The following is a 22,361-nucleotide window of genomic DNA, read 5'->3' on the forward strand; positions in this document are numbered from 1 at the left end:
CTGTCTCCAATGGGGGGGGCTATAATATTCCCATACCTTACAGGGTTGTTGTAAGGATTCAAACTAATGCATCAGAATCACTTTGAACTCTTGAAAGCATTGCCTAGGTTATAGGTATAATTATTACAAGAGCTTGTTTGTCTTCAGTGTTCACCTCAATGCTCAGACTACAAGAAAAGAATATATATAAAAATGGGAATAAATGTAAAGCATCCCATATGGCAAAACAGGCTATCAGCTGAATGGGAAACAAATCAAACAAATAGCATTTATGTTGAATATGTTTTCCTTTTCGCTCTCTTATTGATTGTTTTTCTGTTTCCATGCTTTGCGAGAGCAAAAACAATCCACAGACAGCAGCATGCAAGTTCGAACTGTTGAGTAGACAAAACCTTATGATGTGCAAGACCTTATGATGTCTCATCGAAGTATAAATACTTAAGGGAAAAGGAGGGAACGTCCATCAACGCTCCCGACAGCAGAAGCAGTTTGAGACGGGCAAAGATTCTGGAGGCAGCAAAACTCTAGTTCCTTTCACAGTTGCATCCAAAAGACATATAAATTGCAGCCTTCTAGCCACCTACTCTAGAGTAATCCTACTTATGCCTGCTCCTTAGTCCTTTTTTATATTTGTCTCACAAAGCACGATGAACTTTACTAATAAGATACTTCGGGCAAAAATAAACGTTTCCTTTTTCTTAAAAAAAAAATTGTTTCGATACTTTTGCTCAACACAGTTTTGAGAACCCAGTCCTTCCATACCTTTGGATGGGAAATACATGAGGTTACACTATTGCAAATGAATTTTTCTTGCTAAATTCCCACCTAATCCCCCTTTCCATGGTGAAGACGGGAAGAAAGAAAAGGCTACCACATCCAGAAGCAAGAGAGTATTGTTAACTTCAGAGTCTGTTAATTCCCCAACCATATTAGGCTTTGAGACCTAAAAGAGTCCTGAAATTGGCGACCATTTCTTAACCTACCCCCTCCCAATGCTGGCTACCGTGCTTTTTAACCCTACAGAGATTTACCCAAACTATCCAGGGACGTTACTGAGTTTCATGATTACTCTGGTGGTTCAATAATAAAGTTGGAGGGTTTTTTCTTTAATGGGCCGTTTTCACACTACTAGCCTGCTTCCATAACATGGCGTAGGCATAAGTTCAAAATATTTTTTAAAAATGGTAATGTTAATTTTACATTGTAATCACATTATTTTGGTTGGGGAAAAAAGAAGACTCAGTGTCATCCTGAGTGTCAGTAAACCATGGCCGTTTTCACACTACTAACCTGCTTCTGTAACTTTGCAAAACATCGCACAAAAAATGCGGAAGATAGTGTCTTCTTGCGAGAGTTTTGCGTGATGTCGCGTAAAACTCTCACGATGTCATGCAAAACTCTTGAGAGAAGATGCTATCTTCTGCATTTTTTGTGCAATGTTTCACAAAGTTACAGAAGCAGGTTAGTAGTGTGAAAACGGCCATGGTTTACTGACACTCAGGATGACACTGAGTCTTCTTTTTTCCCCAACCAAAATAATGTGATTAAAATGTAAAATTAACATTACCATTTTTAAAAAATATTTTGAACTTATGCCTTAAAATGTTGTGGTAGGAACAATTGATAGGATGGGAACTCCCAAAGAAACCTAGTGGAACAAAAATGCTCACGATGCATAAGTTGGAAATCTAAAAACATCCTCAGAATGGCATATTGATTAACATTAAAAAGGTGACAGAAACACTGATATTTTGAGCTAATCTGTATGCCTCGTCCTAGCTCCTAAAATGACCTACGCCATGTTGCCTATATCAGGCTTGATGAGAGCCTCCAAAGACCCACAGCCAATGATGTAGGGCCTCTCCTTATACTACTTAGATCCAGCTTAAACATCTTGACGTTACAGAGGCCACGAGTTTGACCCATGGCTGCCAATGCCATTTTAGAGAAAAAAATGACCATTTAAAAATGCTGCCAGGGCCCAATTCTAACCTTGCTCCCCCCCACACTACCTTTTCTAGTGTCGAGAATCGGGCCTTTGTGACATTTTTTAAAGTTGCCAATTTTTCCTCCAGCCTCGGGTCAGTAACGTCTAGTTTGGTCCTGAGAAATGCAAATCACACAACTCACCTAGCTCCATGCGCGACCAGCCGCCCTCCCCCAAAGTTTTAACTCCCCGCCCCAGTGATCCTAAGCTGTGCCATCAACTTAAGCAGCAAGAGTGGTGGTGGAGAGTGCCCTCAAGTCATAGCTGAATTATGCCAACCCCTGCAGGAGTTTTCAGAGCAAGAGACTAAGAGAGGTTGTTTACAATCCTGGCTCTGCAACCCTGGTTTTTGCTGGAGGTCTCCCATCCAATTATTATCCAAGGCCAGCCCTGCTTAGCTTCTGAGATCTGATGAGAACAGGCTCCCCTGGGTTATCCAGGTCAGGGCAAGCAGCAATACTACATACAGAGATTACGTTAGTGGTCAGCTCTTGTAGATCTCCACTAGCCCACCTAATGCCTAGTATGGATGTAAAGGTGGACCTTTACCAAGTTTTCAGAGGAACATGGGACATTGCTAGCCTCATAGGCTGGAAGCATCCATGCACCTTTTTCAGATTACGCTGCTACGTAAGGGCATATAATACAATAATCTGAGAAATTTTTAAGTGGGTAGCCATGTTGGTCTGCTGTAGAACAGTAGGAGTTGAGTCCCGTGGCACCTTCGAGACCAACAAGATTTTCAGAGCATGATGTTCCAAGAGTCAGAGCTCCTTGCCTCAGATACTGAGAAATGTTGTGGCTCAAAAACAGGCCACAGTGAATGCAGAAAATTACGGTGGCCTCTTAAGCAAAGGCACCAGTTTTAACCAACAATGCCTTTGTGCGAGCGCTTCCGAATTATGAACCCAGGTTATGTTTGCGCTGCTGCAGGCTCCGGAGATGCTTGCACATTTCCTGGATGCTCGTTCAGAATCGGAGCCCGTAAGCCTTCAGAAGTGCTTCGTTGCTTGAGAACATTTTAACAGCTGGAGTCCAGCAGATGTGGAGAAGTTAGAAGAAGAGGCAGGGCAGAAAATGAAAGAAAGGCAAGCTTAAATCCCATCCTAGATCCCTGTGCAAGAATATCCAAATAAGACTCAGCGGGGAAGGGCTGCAGCTCAGTGACAGAGCGTCAGCATAGCATGCAGAAGGTCTTAGGTTCAATCCCCACCATCTCCAGCAATGTGAAAGACCTCTGCCTGAAACCCTGGTGAACTGCTGCCAGTTTGAAAAGACAATACTGACTTCGATAGTCCAAGAGTCTGATTCAGTCTAAGGCAACTGACAGCATCCCTGGTGGCTCAGCCTAGTGAGCCAAACCGTATACTGCAAACAGAAATTCAATAGAAATAAAACAGTCGCAAAAATGGGAGAGCGACGCTTCCAAAATTTTTGATAGAAGCTCACCGCAGAACATGCCATTCCAACCAGAGTTATCTCTGGCATGGAACTGAACTGCACGAATGCTCTTTCAGCTGGTTTTCCATTGGGAGGGGGGCTTTTTTGTCCCCATTGAGGGAGAGGGAGGGAGGAATACGCATCACCGTTGCGGAAGTCCTATGAAAGTACAGGCTGCAAGACTTTAAGTATAAAACATGCAGTGTGTGAACATGCAGCCAAAATGCTCAGTAGATCCTTGGAAGGATGCAGAATTGAAAACTCAAAGCAGCAAGACTAGAAAACAAGTACGGTTGGAAGGAGTGACATTTGCTCCACAGTAGATCTAGGCAAGGCAATCTAAGGAGGGGTAGTAAGATCACAGACATCTTCCTGATCCCCAAAGACGACAGACAGTGAGCCTCTGAGCATGTCACAGAATCCGGAGAGAGATTTTCGTGACCTTTCAGCATCTGTTTTAAGTTCTATCACCCTCTACTGCAAACAATAGCAAGCTCTGACTTCTCAGAAAGGAAAGATCCTCCTGAAACAGTTAACATGCTGCTGCAGACTCTCACAGAATGTCTTTTTTTAAAGCACACAAGCCTTTTCTTGCGTTTCCTATCATTAATTTAAAAGCCCGAAACTTTTCAGCAGCAACAATCCTCCTACGGGGCCAGGACAATTAGTCCCCATTTGCCGGCAGCCATACGACCGTAATGGTAAAGAAACCCTTTCCACTGCTCATAGTTGTTAGATGGCCCACTGGCATACTACCCTTCCAGTATATAGTGAGTAACTGACTCTTGTATCCACAATCAGAGCTGATTTTTTTTCCCCTTACCCCTGCCAAATCTCCCATGTTCTGCTTAATACTGGAAAGCAACTTTTAGCCAAAGGGACAACAGGTCAACAATCAGATTCAAGCAGCCTTAAAATTCCTACAAAAGCCCAGCTATGCCCCAATACCCGGATACAGTCCCGTTAAAACCAACAGCTTGTAGCAGATATCAGATAGCTCTCAGTAAGATCATCTTGCAATTCATACTGTTCTATTAACATGCAAAGTGCTGGGCATTAAAAACATCCACAAAAGCCTGCTGGATAGATCAGCTGATGGGAGCCAGGTAGCCTAGAAACTTTTTTCTACTATCGGAAAGACAAGAGCTTGCAAGCAAGATGTAAAGGCAGTGGTCTTTTCCAGCTGCTTGTATTCAGAGGTATACTGCTCTGGATCGGGAGGTTCTATTTAGGTGTCTTGAGACTACTAGCCATCGGCGGATCTACATGCTTCAACAACTGGTCTAATCTCTTTTTAAAGTAATTCCTTTTCAGAGCTAGAGACCGTCACTGTATCTGGTGGCAGTGAATTCTGCAAACATTGTACGCCACTTACTCTAAGTGCCAAGGCCACAGACTGAATCCTACCGTGGAGGAACTACTTAAGTCGCCACACAGACTATCCCCTAAACTACACCAGCTATGTACACCTACTGGGAGTGTAGATCAGACTGCTTGCTAAGTAAATTCATACACAAGCTGCAAGTTAACACATGATAAAAACACAAAACAAGAGTGGGGGGAATATACCCACAGAGAGCCAGGGATGAGAATGGAGAAAACATTTCTCAAGATTTCAAAAGTAAAGGATTTTCATTAAAGGTGGTGTAAAATGCAATCGAAAATATTTCGTTATCCAAATGTAATATGCTTCCCAAAACAAAACAAAATAGTACAGAGGAATGGAGTGTTCCATAAGAAGAGTTAGATCACATCTTTTGAACATAAGGATACCCAGTATCTACAGGCAGAATTTGTGTGTATATTTCCCAGAAATTCATTTTTTTAAAGAACACCCACCCAGAAATACCGTTACAGTTTTAAGAGGCAAGACACCATCTGTAAAATATACATTTGATGACTGCTGAGGAAAAACGAGCCGAGCAAGAATAATTCGTTAATATTTACACTTGCAATCTTGATGCGTGATAGAGGGATCTATGACAATGAATCAGATCCTCCAAACCATGGTTCCATCAAATGAGAGAAGTGTGCCCACCACTGCACTGGGAACACACATTCTGTGGTATCACATGGTCGTTCTGTGCCCAACCAGGACTTTGCACGAGTGCAGAATTGGGTCTTAGGGCTAACGCATTGGCAAAAAGGAACTGGTTTTTAACTGCGGATTACAAATTTTGTGAAAAGCTGATTCATGGTGTAGATGGGGTAGGCAACTGCGGAAATTCTGGGTCCAAGACTTTCTCATTTCTTCATTTGAACCTCAATAGTGACACTAAAAACACAATTGAGGAAATCTTTGGCTTGAGACTACATCTAAAGCCTCTTGATCTTTCTGTTAAATTATATGAAAATTTTAAAGTGCAATCCTAAACATACCTACTAGGGATACGTCCCATTTAACTAAAAGGGGCTTACTTCGGAATATACATGCATGAATGTAAAATGAATGTAAAAATAAAAAGAACAGGAAGTACCATTTTAAATATGATTGTTCTCAGATACTGCAAATCGCAAACGATTCTAACTAGAGAAGAGAGGAGCTGAAAAAATGTTAGACAGAATGAATATAACAATGCTCATTTAGATTGAAGACACCAGAATCCAAAAGATCAGCTAAAACCATTTATCACAAGAGAAAGCCCAGGTTAACAAGGCAATACGATCTTTCTGAATATAGTTTCAACCTTACAGACATCATTTCTCAGCTATCAAAGCACAGAGGGCTCACTCCAGCCTAAGTTATATTCTTTGAAGTCTTCCTAATTTTAACAGGAATAATTTTTAAAAAAAAGATTTAAGCTGCTTTTAACTACCTAATGAAATCAGTGGGGCATAACAGTACTTAATTTTGTAAGATCCTACTGTTGGTGTTGGCTTTCACAAAATGCTTTCTTTTATATACCTGCTATGTTTTGAGTCTGGACTTCCCCTATAATAATGAATGAAAAAACATTTAAAAATAGAATGGGATTGCAGTCGACAACCAAAAGAGATGGACTTGTCTCAGCTGCTATGTCAGCATAACTCCCCCCCCCCCATACACACACTGTGACAGCTACATGCATCTATCAGATACGGATGCCAATAACCGCTCTCTTTCAAGCAGGTGCAACATGGATTTCCAAGGTGTAAAATTAGCCCCTGCTTATGCAAAGAACTTGTGCCACGGTTTTCATGTTGGTAATTATTATACCCACTCCAATGAAGTAGTTAATAAGTACGGCGGCCAAAGGACATGATAGCCAGAAATGTCAAGCCCACTAGAAAACATACAAATGGACTCAAACTGTCAACAAGTTTCCCAACAAATTCTGACAGATTTAGCTTCGATGCCTTTGGCAGCATCACATCTTAACTGAGGGGCTAAAACAAGGAATATGCTTGCAATGCCACAATCCACTCATAATAACGCAAGGCGTCATTGGAAATCTATCATATTATCGGGTGGGTAGCCGTAGCAGAACAAAATTCGAGTCCAGAAGCATTTTAAAGACCAAGACTCACCCCCCCCCCCGGGAATAAGCTTTTGTGAGTTAAAAGCTTTTACCCTAAAAATCTTGTTCTCCCCACCAATTTGTCTGCAAACAGATTTATGGTCCTGGGAAGGAACTTTTGAATGGCAACGGCTTCTCAAACTGGCAACCGACAGCACTGGGGTTTTGCTGAGGTGAGATGGTTATTCTCTGGAAAGGAAGATGCTGTATCCTCCGCTCTCAAATACCCCCCTAGTGGTTGGCTTAGATCAGGCATCTCTCGATCTCCAGAGAAGTGAGACATACAAAACAGGCTTTGGAACAGACAGATTCGGATGAGGAACATGTCTTTTTAAAAAAATGGTAAACTGAGAACTAATTTCATGCCTTTAAGAAACAAATATCTGAAATTATTGGAATCGGCTCCCAAAGCTTCTCTTGTTTTTCAGTCAAGTCGTTGAAAATATCTAACAAGTTAAAAGGATCCAGAGGAGTTAGCCGTGTTAGTCTGTAGTAGCAAAATCAAAAAGAGTCCAGTAGCACCTTTAAGACTAACCAATTTTATTATAGCATAAGCTTTCGAGAATCAAGTTCTCTTCATCAGATGCCTGCAACTGGATATATGTCCCTCTAAGGGCTAAAGTGTGCTAGAAAAGTAGCTAATTTAGCCAAGCAAACTAAAGGACTTATTTTCAGACAGAAAAAAAAATCAAGTAAATCCAGCAAGTTAACCAAATAAGTACCCCAAGCAGTTTTTATTTATCTTTTCAGTGTCATCTAAAAATGCATATCTCCTTTTTCTGAATATCAGAAGTAGATATATGCTTCAAAAGTGCTGAATAAAATATTGGGGGGGGGGGGGTTCTACCATGCTCCCCCTAATACAACATTTCCTCCAACAAAATTTTATGAAGAGATCAGAATATTGTCAAGCAACAGATTTGTGGCTTCTATGCAATTATCAGGTCACCAAAAGGTACTGAGGGAGTTGGTATGATTTATATTTATCTAAGATGTCTTTATCATAATGATGAAATTATTACCAGAGAAATCTGAAATGTGTGGTATGGAAGAACAGGGAAATTATCAGTGCCACTTATTCAGCTTCACAAAAATACAGATATTTGGTACAGTTAAAATAATTCATGCAAAAAGCATCTCGTGCCATATTTTCAGTCTCATATCTACATTTAGGTGCATGTGGGGGGGGGGCGCAATGGGCACATATTTTCTAACTCCGTAAATACAGCCTGCTCAAAAGCAAAATGTACATTTCCTAAGGAGCTAACATAAACTTAATCTATCCCTATCAAAATGCACCATGGCTAAAATAAGAAGACAGGTTGTCACATTTTTAATAAGGCTCTGACACAGATATAGCTGCTAGTTAAAAGCTCCCTAAGAAGCTGTAAATACCTCATGCATTCATTATACTTAATGTCTCTGGACAACAGGGAAAAGAGGGGGGAGAGACACAAGTCCTCTCAGCTAGGTAGTTAGCAGACACATTGCACTCACATTTTTAAGTCGCATGGCTTGAGTAGGGGTGGGCATGGTCCCCCCACCTCTCTTTTTGTCACTTCAAAAATTAACCCTTTGAGCACCAGCGGCACACAAACCACCCAGAATCCGTTTGCATTAAATCCCGTGCTTGGTTGGAGTGGTCGCAAGACTCCTGCCTTCAAAGGAATCCACTTCCTCAGAACCGCTTCAGCCCCATTTCACAGTTCTAGGGAGAGAGACGTTTATGAAAATCTCTGCCCAAACCTACAGGCGGTGAGGTTAAAAAACTATGAACGCAAGTTGCACTCAAAATATTTCCTAGAGATCCCCCAAAACACAAAGCATGCAAACTTCACTTCAAAATAGTGCCAAACGCACACACTGAAAAAACATTATTCCTCCTTAAGTACAGGCAGAAGACAACGGGCCAAATGTTTGGCCAGAATGGGTGGCTGTAGTTATTGCTGAGTGCTTGCGTACAATCAGTGCTCACATCTAGGAAACAGGAACTTACAGGAGTCCTGGTGGTGTGGTGATTAAATGAAGCTACATACCAACTGTTAAGACTCTTACCTCCTTTAGCTTTTTAAGGTGCGGAGGGGGGCTACCGTACATCCATTTTAGAAGAGCATTGTAGCATATCACTCTGATCAAGCCCAATGACAGGAGGATGTGTCAATTTTTCCACATCATTCCACAGCCACAAACAGCAAAAGGGGGTGCGGACTTTTTTTTTCTTTTTCCCTAGGAAACTTTAACTAATACAAAACTGCAATATAGGAAAGAAAGATTTTGTCATTTAGTGATGTTGGAAGAACCCCAAAATAAATTCAGTGGGAGGCCTAGTTGACATCTGTGGGGCAACTCTGAATATTATTGTCCTTTTTAAAAAAAAAGTCTTAATGCCCTGAACCTTTCCAGCCAAATGCTGAGCTAAGATTCTCCACAATTTTAACTGTCAGCTGCTCATCTAAGATTCTCCAGAATTTTTAGAGCAAGTCAACCAACGTGTTAACTTTGTTCCATATAATGCATCCTTTTTTCTCCTCACTCTCTGGTACTTTTTTTAGAGAGAACAATCCAGTCTTGAAGACATGCAGGTAAATATATTCTTCTTTCTGAAGTCCACAGTGTGTGTCGTACAGAGAAACCACAACATGCACCAGCTACTTTAGATTTGAAAAGCATCCTCGCGGCAAGAACATAGTTACCCAAACTCTTTACCTATTTCTTCTTTTCATTTACAAGATTTTTAGGGACGCCCTCAGTATTTATACTGAGTATATCTGCACTTTCAGTCATTATTTTAAAGCTCACAGAGAAGTTGGTGAACATTTAGGACCTTTCAATCTATTTCTTGTGGAAGTCAAACTTCACCTTTAATTTGCTTTCTGTACCTCACTCATGCAGGGGATCGCTCTCTTTTGAACAACAACAACAACAACAACAACAACAAGACTTTGTTCCCGGTTTATTTTTGACAGGTAACCTAGAATGAAATCCAACCATCACAAGGACCTCTTCATAACTCGCCAATCAATAATAACCCCAGAGAAATGGGGAGGCTAGTCTAGTTAGAATCTCTTAGTACCTTTTTCACTCCAAATTTAAGTGGTCAGAGTATCTTTCCATTCAAACCCGGTCACAATTTAAAAACAAAGGACAAAATAAGGAGGCAGAATAACTTTGCTGAACATGCTAGCCCTGTCCTAGACAAGCTAATCCACAGAAGCCAGCTGATGTTCATATTATTTGCCTCTGCGCTGATTGCTGCGGACAGTTTTCATTCCAGTCATTATTATCACAGTTAAAAGCAAAGAGGGGGGAGAGAAGGCACCCACAGGCCAAAACAAAAGCAGGATCCGTTCCGTTTCCAAGTTTCCAAAAGTTTCAGAACAAATCAAAGTGACACGGAGAAATCTCTTTTCAGTACATAACTCGGTAAACTGCAAAACCAAGCCACCAAAAACACTCCTAAGAATTAATCTATGGCTCCTTGTAGCCCTCTGTACAGTTCTTAGCTGGGCCTTGTATGTATTAATAACACTGTAGTTTGTATCTGACAGGTGGTAGTACTGTAATTTCAGTGGACACTCAGGAATCACCCCAGGTGATTTAAAGAAAACAAAGATTGCAACCTCTCCGTGCAACATGGATTTTCATGTGAACTGTACATGTTCAGTTGTAAATATAACAGCACAACCTGGACAGTGTTCCATGTGTGTGTAACTACAGCCAAACACACCAAATGTAAACAAACGGTAATGATTAACAGAGACATCGGTTTGCATTACTAGTTAAAATCCCAGATGGAAAATGGTAAATAAAAAGAATTGTATTGCAGGATTCGCCCCCCCCCTCCATTGTTTTAAGCACTCCTAACAATATACCTTGATGTCTCTATGGATACAAAGGCTAGCAACATATTATCATTAGCTGGAACTTTTTTAAATGAGCAAAACTCTGAAAGCAGAGTTGAGGGGGAAACCGTTTATCTACCAAAAGTTGGCTTCAAAATGAAAACGAAACTGAGTTGCAACTGAGTTGTGCTAAACAGGACATTTAGGAAAGGTTCCATGGAGTTAGGGACTGTAGTTTATGTGCCTGAATCCCACAACTATTTCAGTTCATGAGGGGGAAAGGCCAAAAGAATAACCCTCAAGCTTACTTTTGTTTTGGTTTTGTTGTGTGTGCGGGGGTGTGTATGTGTGTCTCTCCCGGAGACAATACTTCTAAGTATCCTAAATGCTACCAGTTATTGCCAAATAACAAAAGGTCTACTAAGATAAACAGTTAAATGCTCCCAGGTAGGGCTACATCACAATATTATGAAAAGTGCGGTGGGGTGGGGGGTGGGAGTGATTTTAAACAAAGGAGGGAAATTAATTCAATCAAATAAAACCTTGGAAGAAGTTCAGAAGTTTCAGTCCAAGGTGTTTTCTGACAAGGTAGAGTTTTAACTTACACTACAGAGCAGAATCAAAAAGAGTCCAGTAGCACCTTTAAGACTAACCAACTTTATGGTAGCATAAGCTTTCGAGAATCACAGTTCTCTTCGTCAGAACTGTGATTCTCGAAAGCTTATGCTACAATAAAGTTGGTTAGTCTTAAAGGTGCTACTGGACTCTTTTTGATTTTGCTACTACAGATTAACACGGCTAACTCCTCTGAATCTATGACTATAAAGCAGGAGTTCTTTACAAAAAAAAATCTCCTATTGCTGGTTTCCATTACTTTACTTATTTCATAGACACTCACCTAGCCGGATTGATCTTTCTTTGCTAGTCTGAGCACTCATTCACTCTCTGCCTGGACCTCTTCTGCCTTCTTAAAGATGTTTGAGGCTTTTCTCCCCCACCCCTCCCGGTGCCTTTTACTATCAAATTCAGCAGTCTGATGGCTGAACAGCTTGGCTTAGCATATTTTTTAACCAGCTGGTCTATCACCTAGCTCCCATTGCATAGTCAGATGCAACCAAATGTTTATGCAGAAGGTGGTTTTCATGCAATTTGGGGAGGGGAAGGTAAAAAGCATCCTTTCTGACAATTAAGACTTTTTATTTATTTACTTATTTTTAAAAGGAAACCAGCCAGAAATGCCAAACAAGAGGAAAATGCCGAAAAGAAAATGCAGTATACAATGGCCAAGGGGAGTCTTCAAACATCTTCAGAAAAGGGTGGATTTACATGAAATAAACATTACTTGGGAAGAAGCTAAAATCCAAGGGGAAGATCTAGGGCTGTAAGAGCCCTAACTCGAGCAAATGGGTGCCCAAGATGGAGTGGTTTATTAGTGAAAATCAAAATATCAGTTTTTGATACTGGGTCAGAGAGGGTAACATCCCACGGAAGTTAGGCTTTGCTTTCCTAGACCCCTTCTCCCCTACCTGCATCCAACTCTCCTCTGCCCGCTCAAGGGGTTATGTTAACTTGCTCCCAAATAAGCACTCCTATTAGATCAACAAAAATAAAGAGGGGTCATGTGCTCCCAAACTTTCATGGGAGGCGTACATTGAAAGTTTCAAGCCACAGCCTGCTCTTCCATTCATCCCAGGCAGCACTCTCTTACAGAGGAGAAACACTGATTTTCAAATAAGGGAGTGGGGTAAACACAGACACACACATACACAACATCTGCCTAAGACATTGTTGCTCTTATTAGCTAGCAGATTAATTTAGAGAGAGAGAAAAAACAGAAAGGGGAGGGGAGAGAAATCAGTAGGAAAGAGGGGAAAAGAGAAAGAGATTCAGTCATGACGATATTCATTCAAACCTCTGGCAGGGAGCTCAACAAAATCCGAAAGGCATCTCTGTCGAAGTAGGTTACAGGACTTTGGGTGATCCCTTTCAATCTAGTTCAGAGGAGGGGGGGAATTGAAATAAACAAGCAAGCACCCATCAGTTGCAATCTGACATTACAGCACGCTGGGAGGGAAGAGAGGAGATAAAGTCCTTGCTTCCCACTCCGGATCAGAGAAGCCGGCAGTTGTTTTTATTGAATTCTACAGACAGGCATCGAAGGAAAGTTGCACTTTATTAACCCGGCATGGCTATGGAAAGATCTTTTTTTAGGGGATAAAAAAAAATCAGACTAATGCAATGCAAAGAGAGCGCCCGTGCACATAACAGAAGGAGAAAGACATGCAGATACTCTGGTCTCCTGCACTCACCTTTCAAACTCCTGGGGTAAATCAGGGTCAGTTAGCATGCTGGAAAACCGCACCGGTTTTGTTTCCCCCTTTGTCACAGTAGCCACCTAGGATCGCCTCCAACTGAACCTGTCAAGTGAATCCAAACCTCCCAAACCGATTGATTTTCCCCCTTCTCTCCAGCTCTTTCTCTCTCCTCTCGCTCGCTCTCCCTCTCTGAGCTAGGACTCCTTGACCAGTCTCTTAAAGGGCTAGCACACTTTAGCTGGAGCAGACAGTGTGGAGCAAGCTCCCCCCACATCTGCGCCGCATGGCTGTGGTCTGCCAAGCGGCAGCAGCAGCAGCAGCCAACCTCAGGGTGCCTGTCCGCCCTGGAAGCAGAGTCACCACCAGAAGAAGCCTTCCAAAGTCAGCTCCTTTCAGGCTCCCCCCTCCTCCTCCCCACAGCCATCCCTACCATCACCATCACTGGAACACACACACACACAGATCTGAAGATCAAGCACTCCAAGGTTTGAAAAGCCCTACCCCAAAACTCTGCTAACCAAAACAAAAAAAAACAGCCTCAGTTTCCCCAATGGGCATGGATGAGGGGGCACTGTATGGTAAATGGGGTGCATTTTCTATTATGCAACAAAAGCAAAGGAAACAGAAAGATGCATGCTTTTAAAAAAGAATCCTACCAGGTTTTCCTATTTTAGGATTAAACTTCTTTCCGTCCCCCAGTTTGCTGGATGGATAACACAGTGGTCTCCACATTCTCCCCCCCCCCTTTTGAGTCTATATTTATTTCACACACACACATTTATTGGCATGTGTATCACAGGCAGCCTGTTTAAACATCCCACTCTAATTCTGCCAATCAGGATCAATCTGGGAAGGGGGGAGAAATTGGGATCTGTGGGGCAGATAGAAATCAGCTGGGAAAGATGTGTGTGTGTGTGTTTGTGTGTGTGTTTGTGTGCATGTGTGTGTCTAAACATCAAAGGCAGGGAGAGTTTACACAAACTCCCAGTCACCCAAGACATTTACTAAAAAGATTTTGAGCAAATTCTACTAATCACCATAACCAACCAATACGGATGGAAAGGAAGGGATCAATATACGAATAGTGCATATTTTTATTTTATATGCTTCTATATCTATGTCTGTAATTCTGTATCACACCTAGGAGTATATACGTAGGCTTGTGAGTGCAGCGTTTTAACAAAAATCCCTACCCGTTTCTGTTAACAGGGATTATCTAACACAGTAGCTATACACTACCCATCACTTTACCCTTTGTATAGGTGAAAGGCTGGGGGGGGGAGCACAATGGAATAAGATCAGGGGCCAGAGGAACTTTAAACAGGGACTGCCTGAATAAAACAGAAAGCACTTAGCAACTGATTCAGAGTTTGCGAGCAGCGGAGAGGGGACGCACACCTAAAAAACAATGTTTCCAAAGGCATTTGTATCCCAAGAGTTATCAATGGTTTCTCTTTAATATATGTTTCTATCTATTTAAGGGGCACACATTATTTCCTCCCCTCCTCACCTCTTCATTTTTTTTTTAAAAAAAATTCTCTCACTCTGAGCAGGGGGGAAAGAAACCCACACAACAATCAAGCATTGTTCTGAGGAAAGAAAAGCAACTTTGACAGATTGAAATATACCAGAGGCCCCTTCAAGGAAACCTGTAAACAACATGTCACTCACTCTGTCGGTTTCACTGCGGTTTCACTGTGTTGCCCACAAAGTGCTGCGAAGCGGCCTGGCACCAACAACAACACCACAAACAACAGGGGGAAAAATAATCCTCACACACACCCTCCCCAGTTCCTAAAAAAAGGTCCCTTACTCCCAAACTCCATCATGGGGGTTAATTTTATCAATTGGGAGAATGGGAAAAGATAGATAGATAGATAGATAGATAGATAGATAGATAGATAGATAGATAGATAGATAGATAGATAGATAGATAGATAGATAGATAGATAGATAGATAGATAGATAGATAGATAGATAGATATGTGTATGGATGTGCCATCAAGTCACAATCGATTTCTGGCAACCGCAGCTATGGGCTTTCAGGGTAAGTAAGAAGCAGAGGTGGCTTACTACTGCCATCCTCTGCAGAGATTTCCTTGGTGGATTTACATCCAAGTACTGAATCGGCTTAGCTTCCGAGATCTGACAAGACTGGGCTATATCATATTTATTATTTGTATTTGGTCAATTTGTAGCCCGCTCTCCCAGCAAGCAGGCTTGGGGCGGGTAACAAGATTAAATAGGCAATAAATACATTAAAATTTTACAAGGAAACTGATATTTCCCTCACAGACAGACAGACAGACAGACAGACAGACATAGGCCATTTCCACACGGCTTACCTTCCCTCAGAACGACCTGGAACATGGAGCAAAAAATGCAGAAGATTGCGTTTTCTCACGTGAGATTTGCGTGATGTCGCGCAAATCTCGCATGAGAAAACATGATCTTCCGCATTTTTTGTGCGATGTTCTGGGGGAAGGCAAGCCGTGTGGAAACGGCCATAGATTAGCTAAACATCAAAACTATCTAACCAACCACACACATATAACCTCCAAGTTTTATTCAGCTTGTAGGTGGCTGCTGGACACTCCCATCCTCTTTTTCTCCCCCTGGGCTGTGTATCCTCCTAGGCACATCCAGGATTCCTTAGCCAGTTCCAGTTATACTGGACTAACGGACTTATCTGTGTTCCGGTGAAATCGATGCTGAAAGGCCCGATCATGGCTTATACAGCTGAGCTTCTTGGGGCAGGATTCACAGTTGTTGCCCAGCCCATGGAGAGCCCTCTTTGCATCATCTTATGGGGCAAGCTTCAGAGGTTGTATATGCATGTATACGTAAGCACAATTCCCCAACACTGCATGTCAAGAGCCATTACCCACTTACGTTCTCTCCACAAGATTATCAGTATAACCTGGACTATCCAGGTCAGGACAATAAAGGGATAAAGGAATGCAAAATTGACTCGAACGTTGCAGGAAATACCTCCTGACTAGGGGTGTATCTGCATGGTCAATCTGTGCCCTCTTTTGGCCCACTAAGTCAAATATGGACCTATTCACTGAAGCCAGCCTTAGGGCCAAGCTACAAGTGATGAATGACACTTGAACGGCAAGTGGATTGAGTGGAGCGCAAGTGAACAGGGAGAAATACACTTGCCGTTCAAGTGTCATTCGTCACTTGTAGCTTCGCCCTTAGTCATCGCTGCATATATTGGCAGTCCCAGGTAGGCAGGTACAGCTTTGAATTGCCATATAGGGTCCATCGGTAGTTACGCCATCCATGGCCCCAGGAAGGCAGGTATAGCTTCTTAGGAGCTGCCATACATCATCTGTTGACTGCATTTGGCTCGGTAGGTCCAAACTATATAAGCTTCGCTCAGAAGGAAAAGATACAAAGTAGGCTGGGAATCTTAGACCTTGAGTATTCGTATAGAATCAAGGATGAGAGAAATTGCATCTGCTAAACATCTGTTCACCTGCATTACTAGTCAAGAAACAGGAGGCCCATTTTACTTGTAAAACTGGCCATCCTACATTCATCTTATTCAGTTACTTTATTTATACACTTATTTTGCCCCTCACCTACATAACCCAGGAGAGCCAGATCTCATCAGGTCTCGAAGCTAAACAGGGTCGGCCTTGGTTAGTGATTGGATGGGAGACCTCCAACAAAGACCACAGTTGCAGAGGCAGGCAATGGGAAATCATCTCTGCTAGTCTCTTGCCATGAAAACCCCACCAGGGGTCGCCATAAGTCAACTATGACTTGAGGGTAGGTTTTCATTTTTTCATCTGCTTAATTTATGTCCTACCTTTCTCCATAATGGGGGCCCAAAGCAGCTGACATCAATCTCCTCTCCTCCATTTATCTTCACAACAACCCTGTGAGGTAGGTTACATTTGGGGACAGGGAAGAACTCAGCAGGGAAGTGATGCCAGAAAGTCTGCCTCCAAAGCTGCTGTTTCCTCCAGCATCACTAGTCTCTGTGGTCTGGAGATGAGCTGCAGTTCCAGAGGAACCCTAGGCCCCACCAGGAGGTTGGCAACTCTATCACTCAATGAACTTCCACAGCAGAGTGAGGCCAATCAGATGTTCTTTGCTGAACATCATATGTGAGACAGGTGAGGGATCATTCTGGGGAACTTCATGGCAGTGCAGAGATCTCAGCCCAGGTTTTTCCACCTAGTTTCATTAAGTATTATGGTATACTGGTATCTGCACAAAAGTACTCTAATAATATTCAAACGGTGGCTGTTTCCACGTGCCCTTAAAGGGACGGCCCCTCACGGAATGCTGGTAATGACTTTGTTTGCAAAACGTTTGTGGGTCATTTGGCTTCCGTTTTTTCGGCGCCTTTTCTGTGATGAAAATGCGTTCCCAGAAAAGGCGCTGAAAAAATGGAGCCCAAACAGCCCACAAACGTTTTGCAAATGAAGATGTCTAGCTTCCTGGGGGAAAGCCGCCAACATTCAGTGAATGAGCCATCCCTTTAAGTGTGTGGAAATGGCCAGCATTTCCAAGGCTGCAACCACAGATCTTTAAATATTGCACTGTAGCTATCATTCACAACTGGATTATCTTGGCAACACTGGAAAATCCAAAGAAAGGGCCATGGTAGACCATCTACCTTGCATGTAGAAGGTCCCAGGTTCAATTCCCAGGATCTCAAGTTGAAAAGGGAAAAAAAAAGGATCAGGCAGTAAGTAAAGTAATGCTGGTAGATCTCTACCAGCTGTCAATCGGGAGCAGAAAATATATTGACTAATGGTCTGACTCAGCATAAGGCAGCTTCGTATGTTCCTGAGTTGTGAATGAATGCTGTAGCACAACAACAGTGCCATATCTAACAACGTGTGGGTGCAGCCCAAGATCAACATTTGGGATTAATGCTGCAGGATACATGGTTGCATCCGCACATTGTAGGATAGAGCACTAATATTGTGCAGTAGCAACAGGTCTCCATTTAACTGTCTTGAACGCACAGGAAAATCCAGTTGTAAATGAATGACTGCTGTAACATAACATCCAATGATGAGTGGAGGCAGCCATAGTGTAGGAAGGCTAACCCAGTGACCTCACCGGGGTTCCACCTGTGGCTCTTCCGGCTACTGTTGCCCAATGAGGCAAATGTCCATGTTTCAGGGAAGTGAGCAAGGCAAGAGGCCAGTAGGCTTGTAGTTGGCAGGTGGTTCTCCCCTTGAAGCAGCCACTGCCACAGGGACTGGAAGACAGGCAAGCTGCAGGACACCCTGAGCTGTGAGTGAATGACAAGGATGGAAGAAAAGGGCCCGCTTCCTATGACGGCCTCTCATTTGAGGCTGCCGGCAAGAGAACAAGCTGGTTGCAGAGAAAAGAATACAACCACCACCACCATGATAAGCCACTCTGGAAGTCAGCCACAGCGGGCCAGTGGTGATTTCAGTCCCTTTCCCCCATAATCAGTTTGCTCTCCTCCAGGTACCTTGGCCATCTCCCTCTCTTGCCTGAGCTGCTCTTCCTCGTGCTGAAGAAAGAACAGGAAAGCAGAGGAGAAAACCCTCCCCCTCACTTTAGACACACAAGGGCTGGCTAAGGTTTAACAGTAGAGGGGAGAGACAGCTCTACGTGATCAGAGATACTCTGGTCATTAAAAAGGCAATGAATATACTTACTTAAATATTTTGTGTATTTGGTGTGGGGGGGAGCGCCCTGACCTGGATATGCCAGGCAAGCCTGATCTCGTCAGATCTCAGAAGCTAAGCAGGGTCGGCCTTGGTTAGTAATTGGATGGGAGACCTCCAAGGAAGACCAGGATTGCTGTGCAGAGCCAGACAATGGCAGACCACCTTTGTTAGTCTCTTGCCATGAAAACTCCGCCAGGGGTCGCCATAAGTCAACTATGACTCGAGGGCAGGGATTTATTTTGGGAGGTGGGGCGGCATACAGAAGTCATGTAGCTCTTTTGGTTAAGGGTACTCATGAATGTGGTTCTTCGTGAGCTGTAGAGTGAGTACGACTAAACTCACTCTGCTGCCTTGCAACTGGAAAAGTCAAAGTGCATTTCTATTGTGTTATAACTAAGTACAACCCACTAGACAGCAGAGAAAGAGGAGAAATCTCAAAAGGTTACAAGTCCTGGGTTCCTAAGTTATGCTTGCCATAAAGGACACACCTTCCATATCAGACGACTCTATCCCGTTCACATTAATTTTGCATTCCAAAAAAGCCCCTACAACATGTTTATTAAGAAACCTAGATTCACATTTTCACCATATTAGAAGTGTATCAGTTAAGTGGATAACAGTCAGAATGCAGGTGGAGGTTCAGAGGCAATAAAGCAGGCATTTGTTGAGACAAGCTAGGATCTCAAAGATCATCTCAACAGCAGGAATTTCATCCAGTGGCACCTTAGAGGTTTTCAGAGTGTAAACATTCAAGAGTCAGAGCTCCCTTCTTCAGATATGGGGAGGAGTGGAGATCCCAGAGCCTTGGGTTGTATCTAAAGAAGGGAGCTCTGACTTGGAAGTTTATACTCTGAAAACCTCATCAGTCTCTAAGGTGCCACTGGACAAAAATCTTGCTGTTCTAGTGCAGAACAACACGGCTACTCATCTAAATTAAATGATCATCTGTATGCTGAATTCTAGTTTCACAAACCAATAGTAGAGAAAACAATCCAGGCTTTTATGTTATGTCTCAGATGAATCAATGCGCGCAATGGCATCATGAGTCTTTTGGGGCACTAATTAGGCATCGGAAAATTTGTTACAATTGTTACATTGTTGTAACAATGCTTTGCACATTGTAACAATTGCACATTGTTACAATAACACTTAAAAAGAGCAAAAAAAAAGAATACAGGAGCACATGTACATAGCAATAAAATATGACACAAAAAGAATCTTTATGTAATCACAAATGTAGTCTCATCCTTTTAACGTTAGCAAAAGTTTTTGTGTCCAAACGATAGCGAAAAACGGAATGTGCGGGAGAGCCAGTTTGGTGTAATAGTTTATATATATATATATATATATATAAAAATAAAGTTTTATTAAAACTGTAAAACACAACTATAAACTGTTAAACAATAAGCACACAAAATTTAAAAACATGCATAAAGTCAAAGCAAGTAATAAGTAACAATTAAATATACAAAGATTTATAACTCACAAGAAGTCTATGTTAATAATGAGTAGTAATTATACTAAGTAATGCTTATTACAGTATATGGTGTAATAGTTAAGAGCGGCAGGACTCTAATCTGGAGAGCCGGGTTTGATTCTCTACTCCTCTGCTTGAAGCCAGCTGGGCGACCTTGGGTCAGTCACAGCTCTCTCAGAGCTCTCTCAGTCCCACCCACTTCACAGGGTGATTGTTGTGGGGATAATAAAGGCATACTTTGTAAACTGCTCTGAGTGGGTGTTAAGTTGTCCTGAAATGTGGTATATAAATCAAATGTTGTTGTTGTTACTGGCTCTGTAAGTCATCCAGAATAGATGAGATACATCATCAGATCATAGGCAGTCAACTGGCCAGATCCACCAGTGTTTGAGCACAGTGAAAAGTTCATGTTCTTGAATCTTTCATTCCGCCAAGCCAATAATTCCTGTTGATACCTCTAATGGGACTGAAAACCAATTAGGAGGAGGAGTGCACCCCGGTCGGTCCAGGTGCCCCCTCCCATCCTTCGCTCTGAGAACAAGTGATGTGGTCCGACACGGAAATGCCGATGGTATGTCAACAAATGGCCATATGCAGCAGCAGCATTCTACAGACATTTTAAGCTGCTGGCTTCTCCATTCACCTACACACACTGATCGGCGCTTGGGGCAGGCAGGTTGCACCCACAAGTGGAAACCTGCTTCTGCTTGCATAGTTTTCCCGGGGGATCAAGACAAGCATGACGAAATTGACTTACCATGATATTTTAAGAGAAGTGAGGGTGCTATGCCTTTGATAATCGGCGGCTCTTATTTATATTCTTTTGGAATGCTAAACACACGCTTGGATTCAGCTAGGGGGGATATTTCCACATGTGATCCTCTGACTCTGTAGATACATGATTGCACCTATGGGGTTCCTTCCTAGATCTGGTTGCAAGGGATGCAAACAGATAACCTTGATATTTAAAAAAAAAAATCAACAAAGCACAAATATAGAGGCTGGGCCGTCCCCATCGAATTACTAATATGTGCAACTGTCTTTTGTTTAAGTAGGTTATGCACAATTACATCTGAGCTGAGGAATCCGTTTCTGTTGGTAAACTATTGTTTGAGTTGTAATCTTTGCATCTGAGGGAATAGTTATACTAATTGTGTTCTATTGCACGGGGAACACTTTTAGAAGATAAATGCCAAGCAAGCCCGATCTTGTCAGATCTAGGAAGCTAAGCAGGGTCAGCCTTGGTTAGTATTTGAATGGGAGATTTCCAAGGAAGACCAGGGTTGCTATGCAGAGGCACACAATGCCAAACCACCTCTGTTAGTCTCTTGCCTTGAAAACCCCAGCAGGGGTCACCGTAAGTCAGCTATGAATTGGCAGTACTCTCCACCACCACAGTGACAGCTTACTGGGGCCACAGGTAGGGTTGCCAGCCATCAATTGGAAACCAGCAGAAGTCTCGAAGGCAAGGAAATGGGGTGGGCACACACTGCACAATAGTGTTACATCACTTCCCAGAGAAAACCCAGAGGTCAATCCACTCTAGGTTTGACCACAGAGTTTCCAGTGATTTCTAGTGAGGGCCGATGTCACTTCCCGGTCTTTCCTGGAAGTTATGTAATGCCATCACACTGATGGCAAGGTTTAATTATTTTCTCCTATTGGCCACCGGAACAGTGGCAGGAAATGAGAGTTGATGGCTGGAAATCCCCTGCTCCCACCAGGAATCTGAGAACCCAGAGCACAGAGAATGTCCTAGCTTTCCTTGCTGTGTCACGGGAGAGGGGAAGACAGCATCCTTACCAGCAGGCAATAGGAGGTAGCAATAAATCTCAGAAGCTGCACACTTGCACAGTGGCAATACTATGTCCGTTCTATCTCCATTGCCACCTCTCAGTGCCCACCAGTAAGGATGCCATCTTCCCCTCCCCCTTCAGTGGCAACCAGTGGTAGAGGGTGGAACATTCTCCCACAATTCACCACTGTGCTTCAGACCAATAGCGTCTCAAAAAACACATTATGGCATTTGTTCACTAGAGGAACCCCCAGCAGACAGATTTTGTTAAAATACCTTTCTTGATTTCCCAAAGTAACAATATTTCAAAGCAATACATTAATAAATGTACACATT

At 42.6% G+C, this 22,361-nt stretch overlaps 1 protein-coding gene across 2 annotated transcripts in view; it reads right to left on the bottom strand.

Moving 5' to 3' along the window:
- Positions 1-22,361, bottom strand: part of SOX5 (SRY-box transcription factor 5) — a 609,684-nt gene that overhangs the window by 502,082 nt on the left and 85,241 nt on the right. The window contains exon 1 of one of the 2 annotated variants that reach the window (XM_054988759.1): positions 13,076-13,189. The exons of the other annotated variant lie outside the window; for it this stretch is intronic. Within the exon in view, the coding sequence (XP_054844734.1) occupies positions 13,076-13,113 (38 nt within the window). The 5' untranslated portion in view covers positions 13,114-13,189. Of the gene's footprint in view, positions 1-13,075; positions 13,190-22,361 lie in introns of those variants that run through there. 2 annotated transcript variants of the gene reach the window in all.

Source organism: Eublepharis macularius, chromosome 9 (assembly GCF_028583425.1).
Source record: "Eublepharis macularius isolate TG4126 chromosome 9, MPM_Emac_v1.0, whole genome shotgun sequence".
Classification (NCBI taxonomy): Eukaryota; Metazoa; Chordata; class Lepidosauria; order Squamata; family Eublepharidae; genus Eublepharis; species Eublepharis macularius.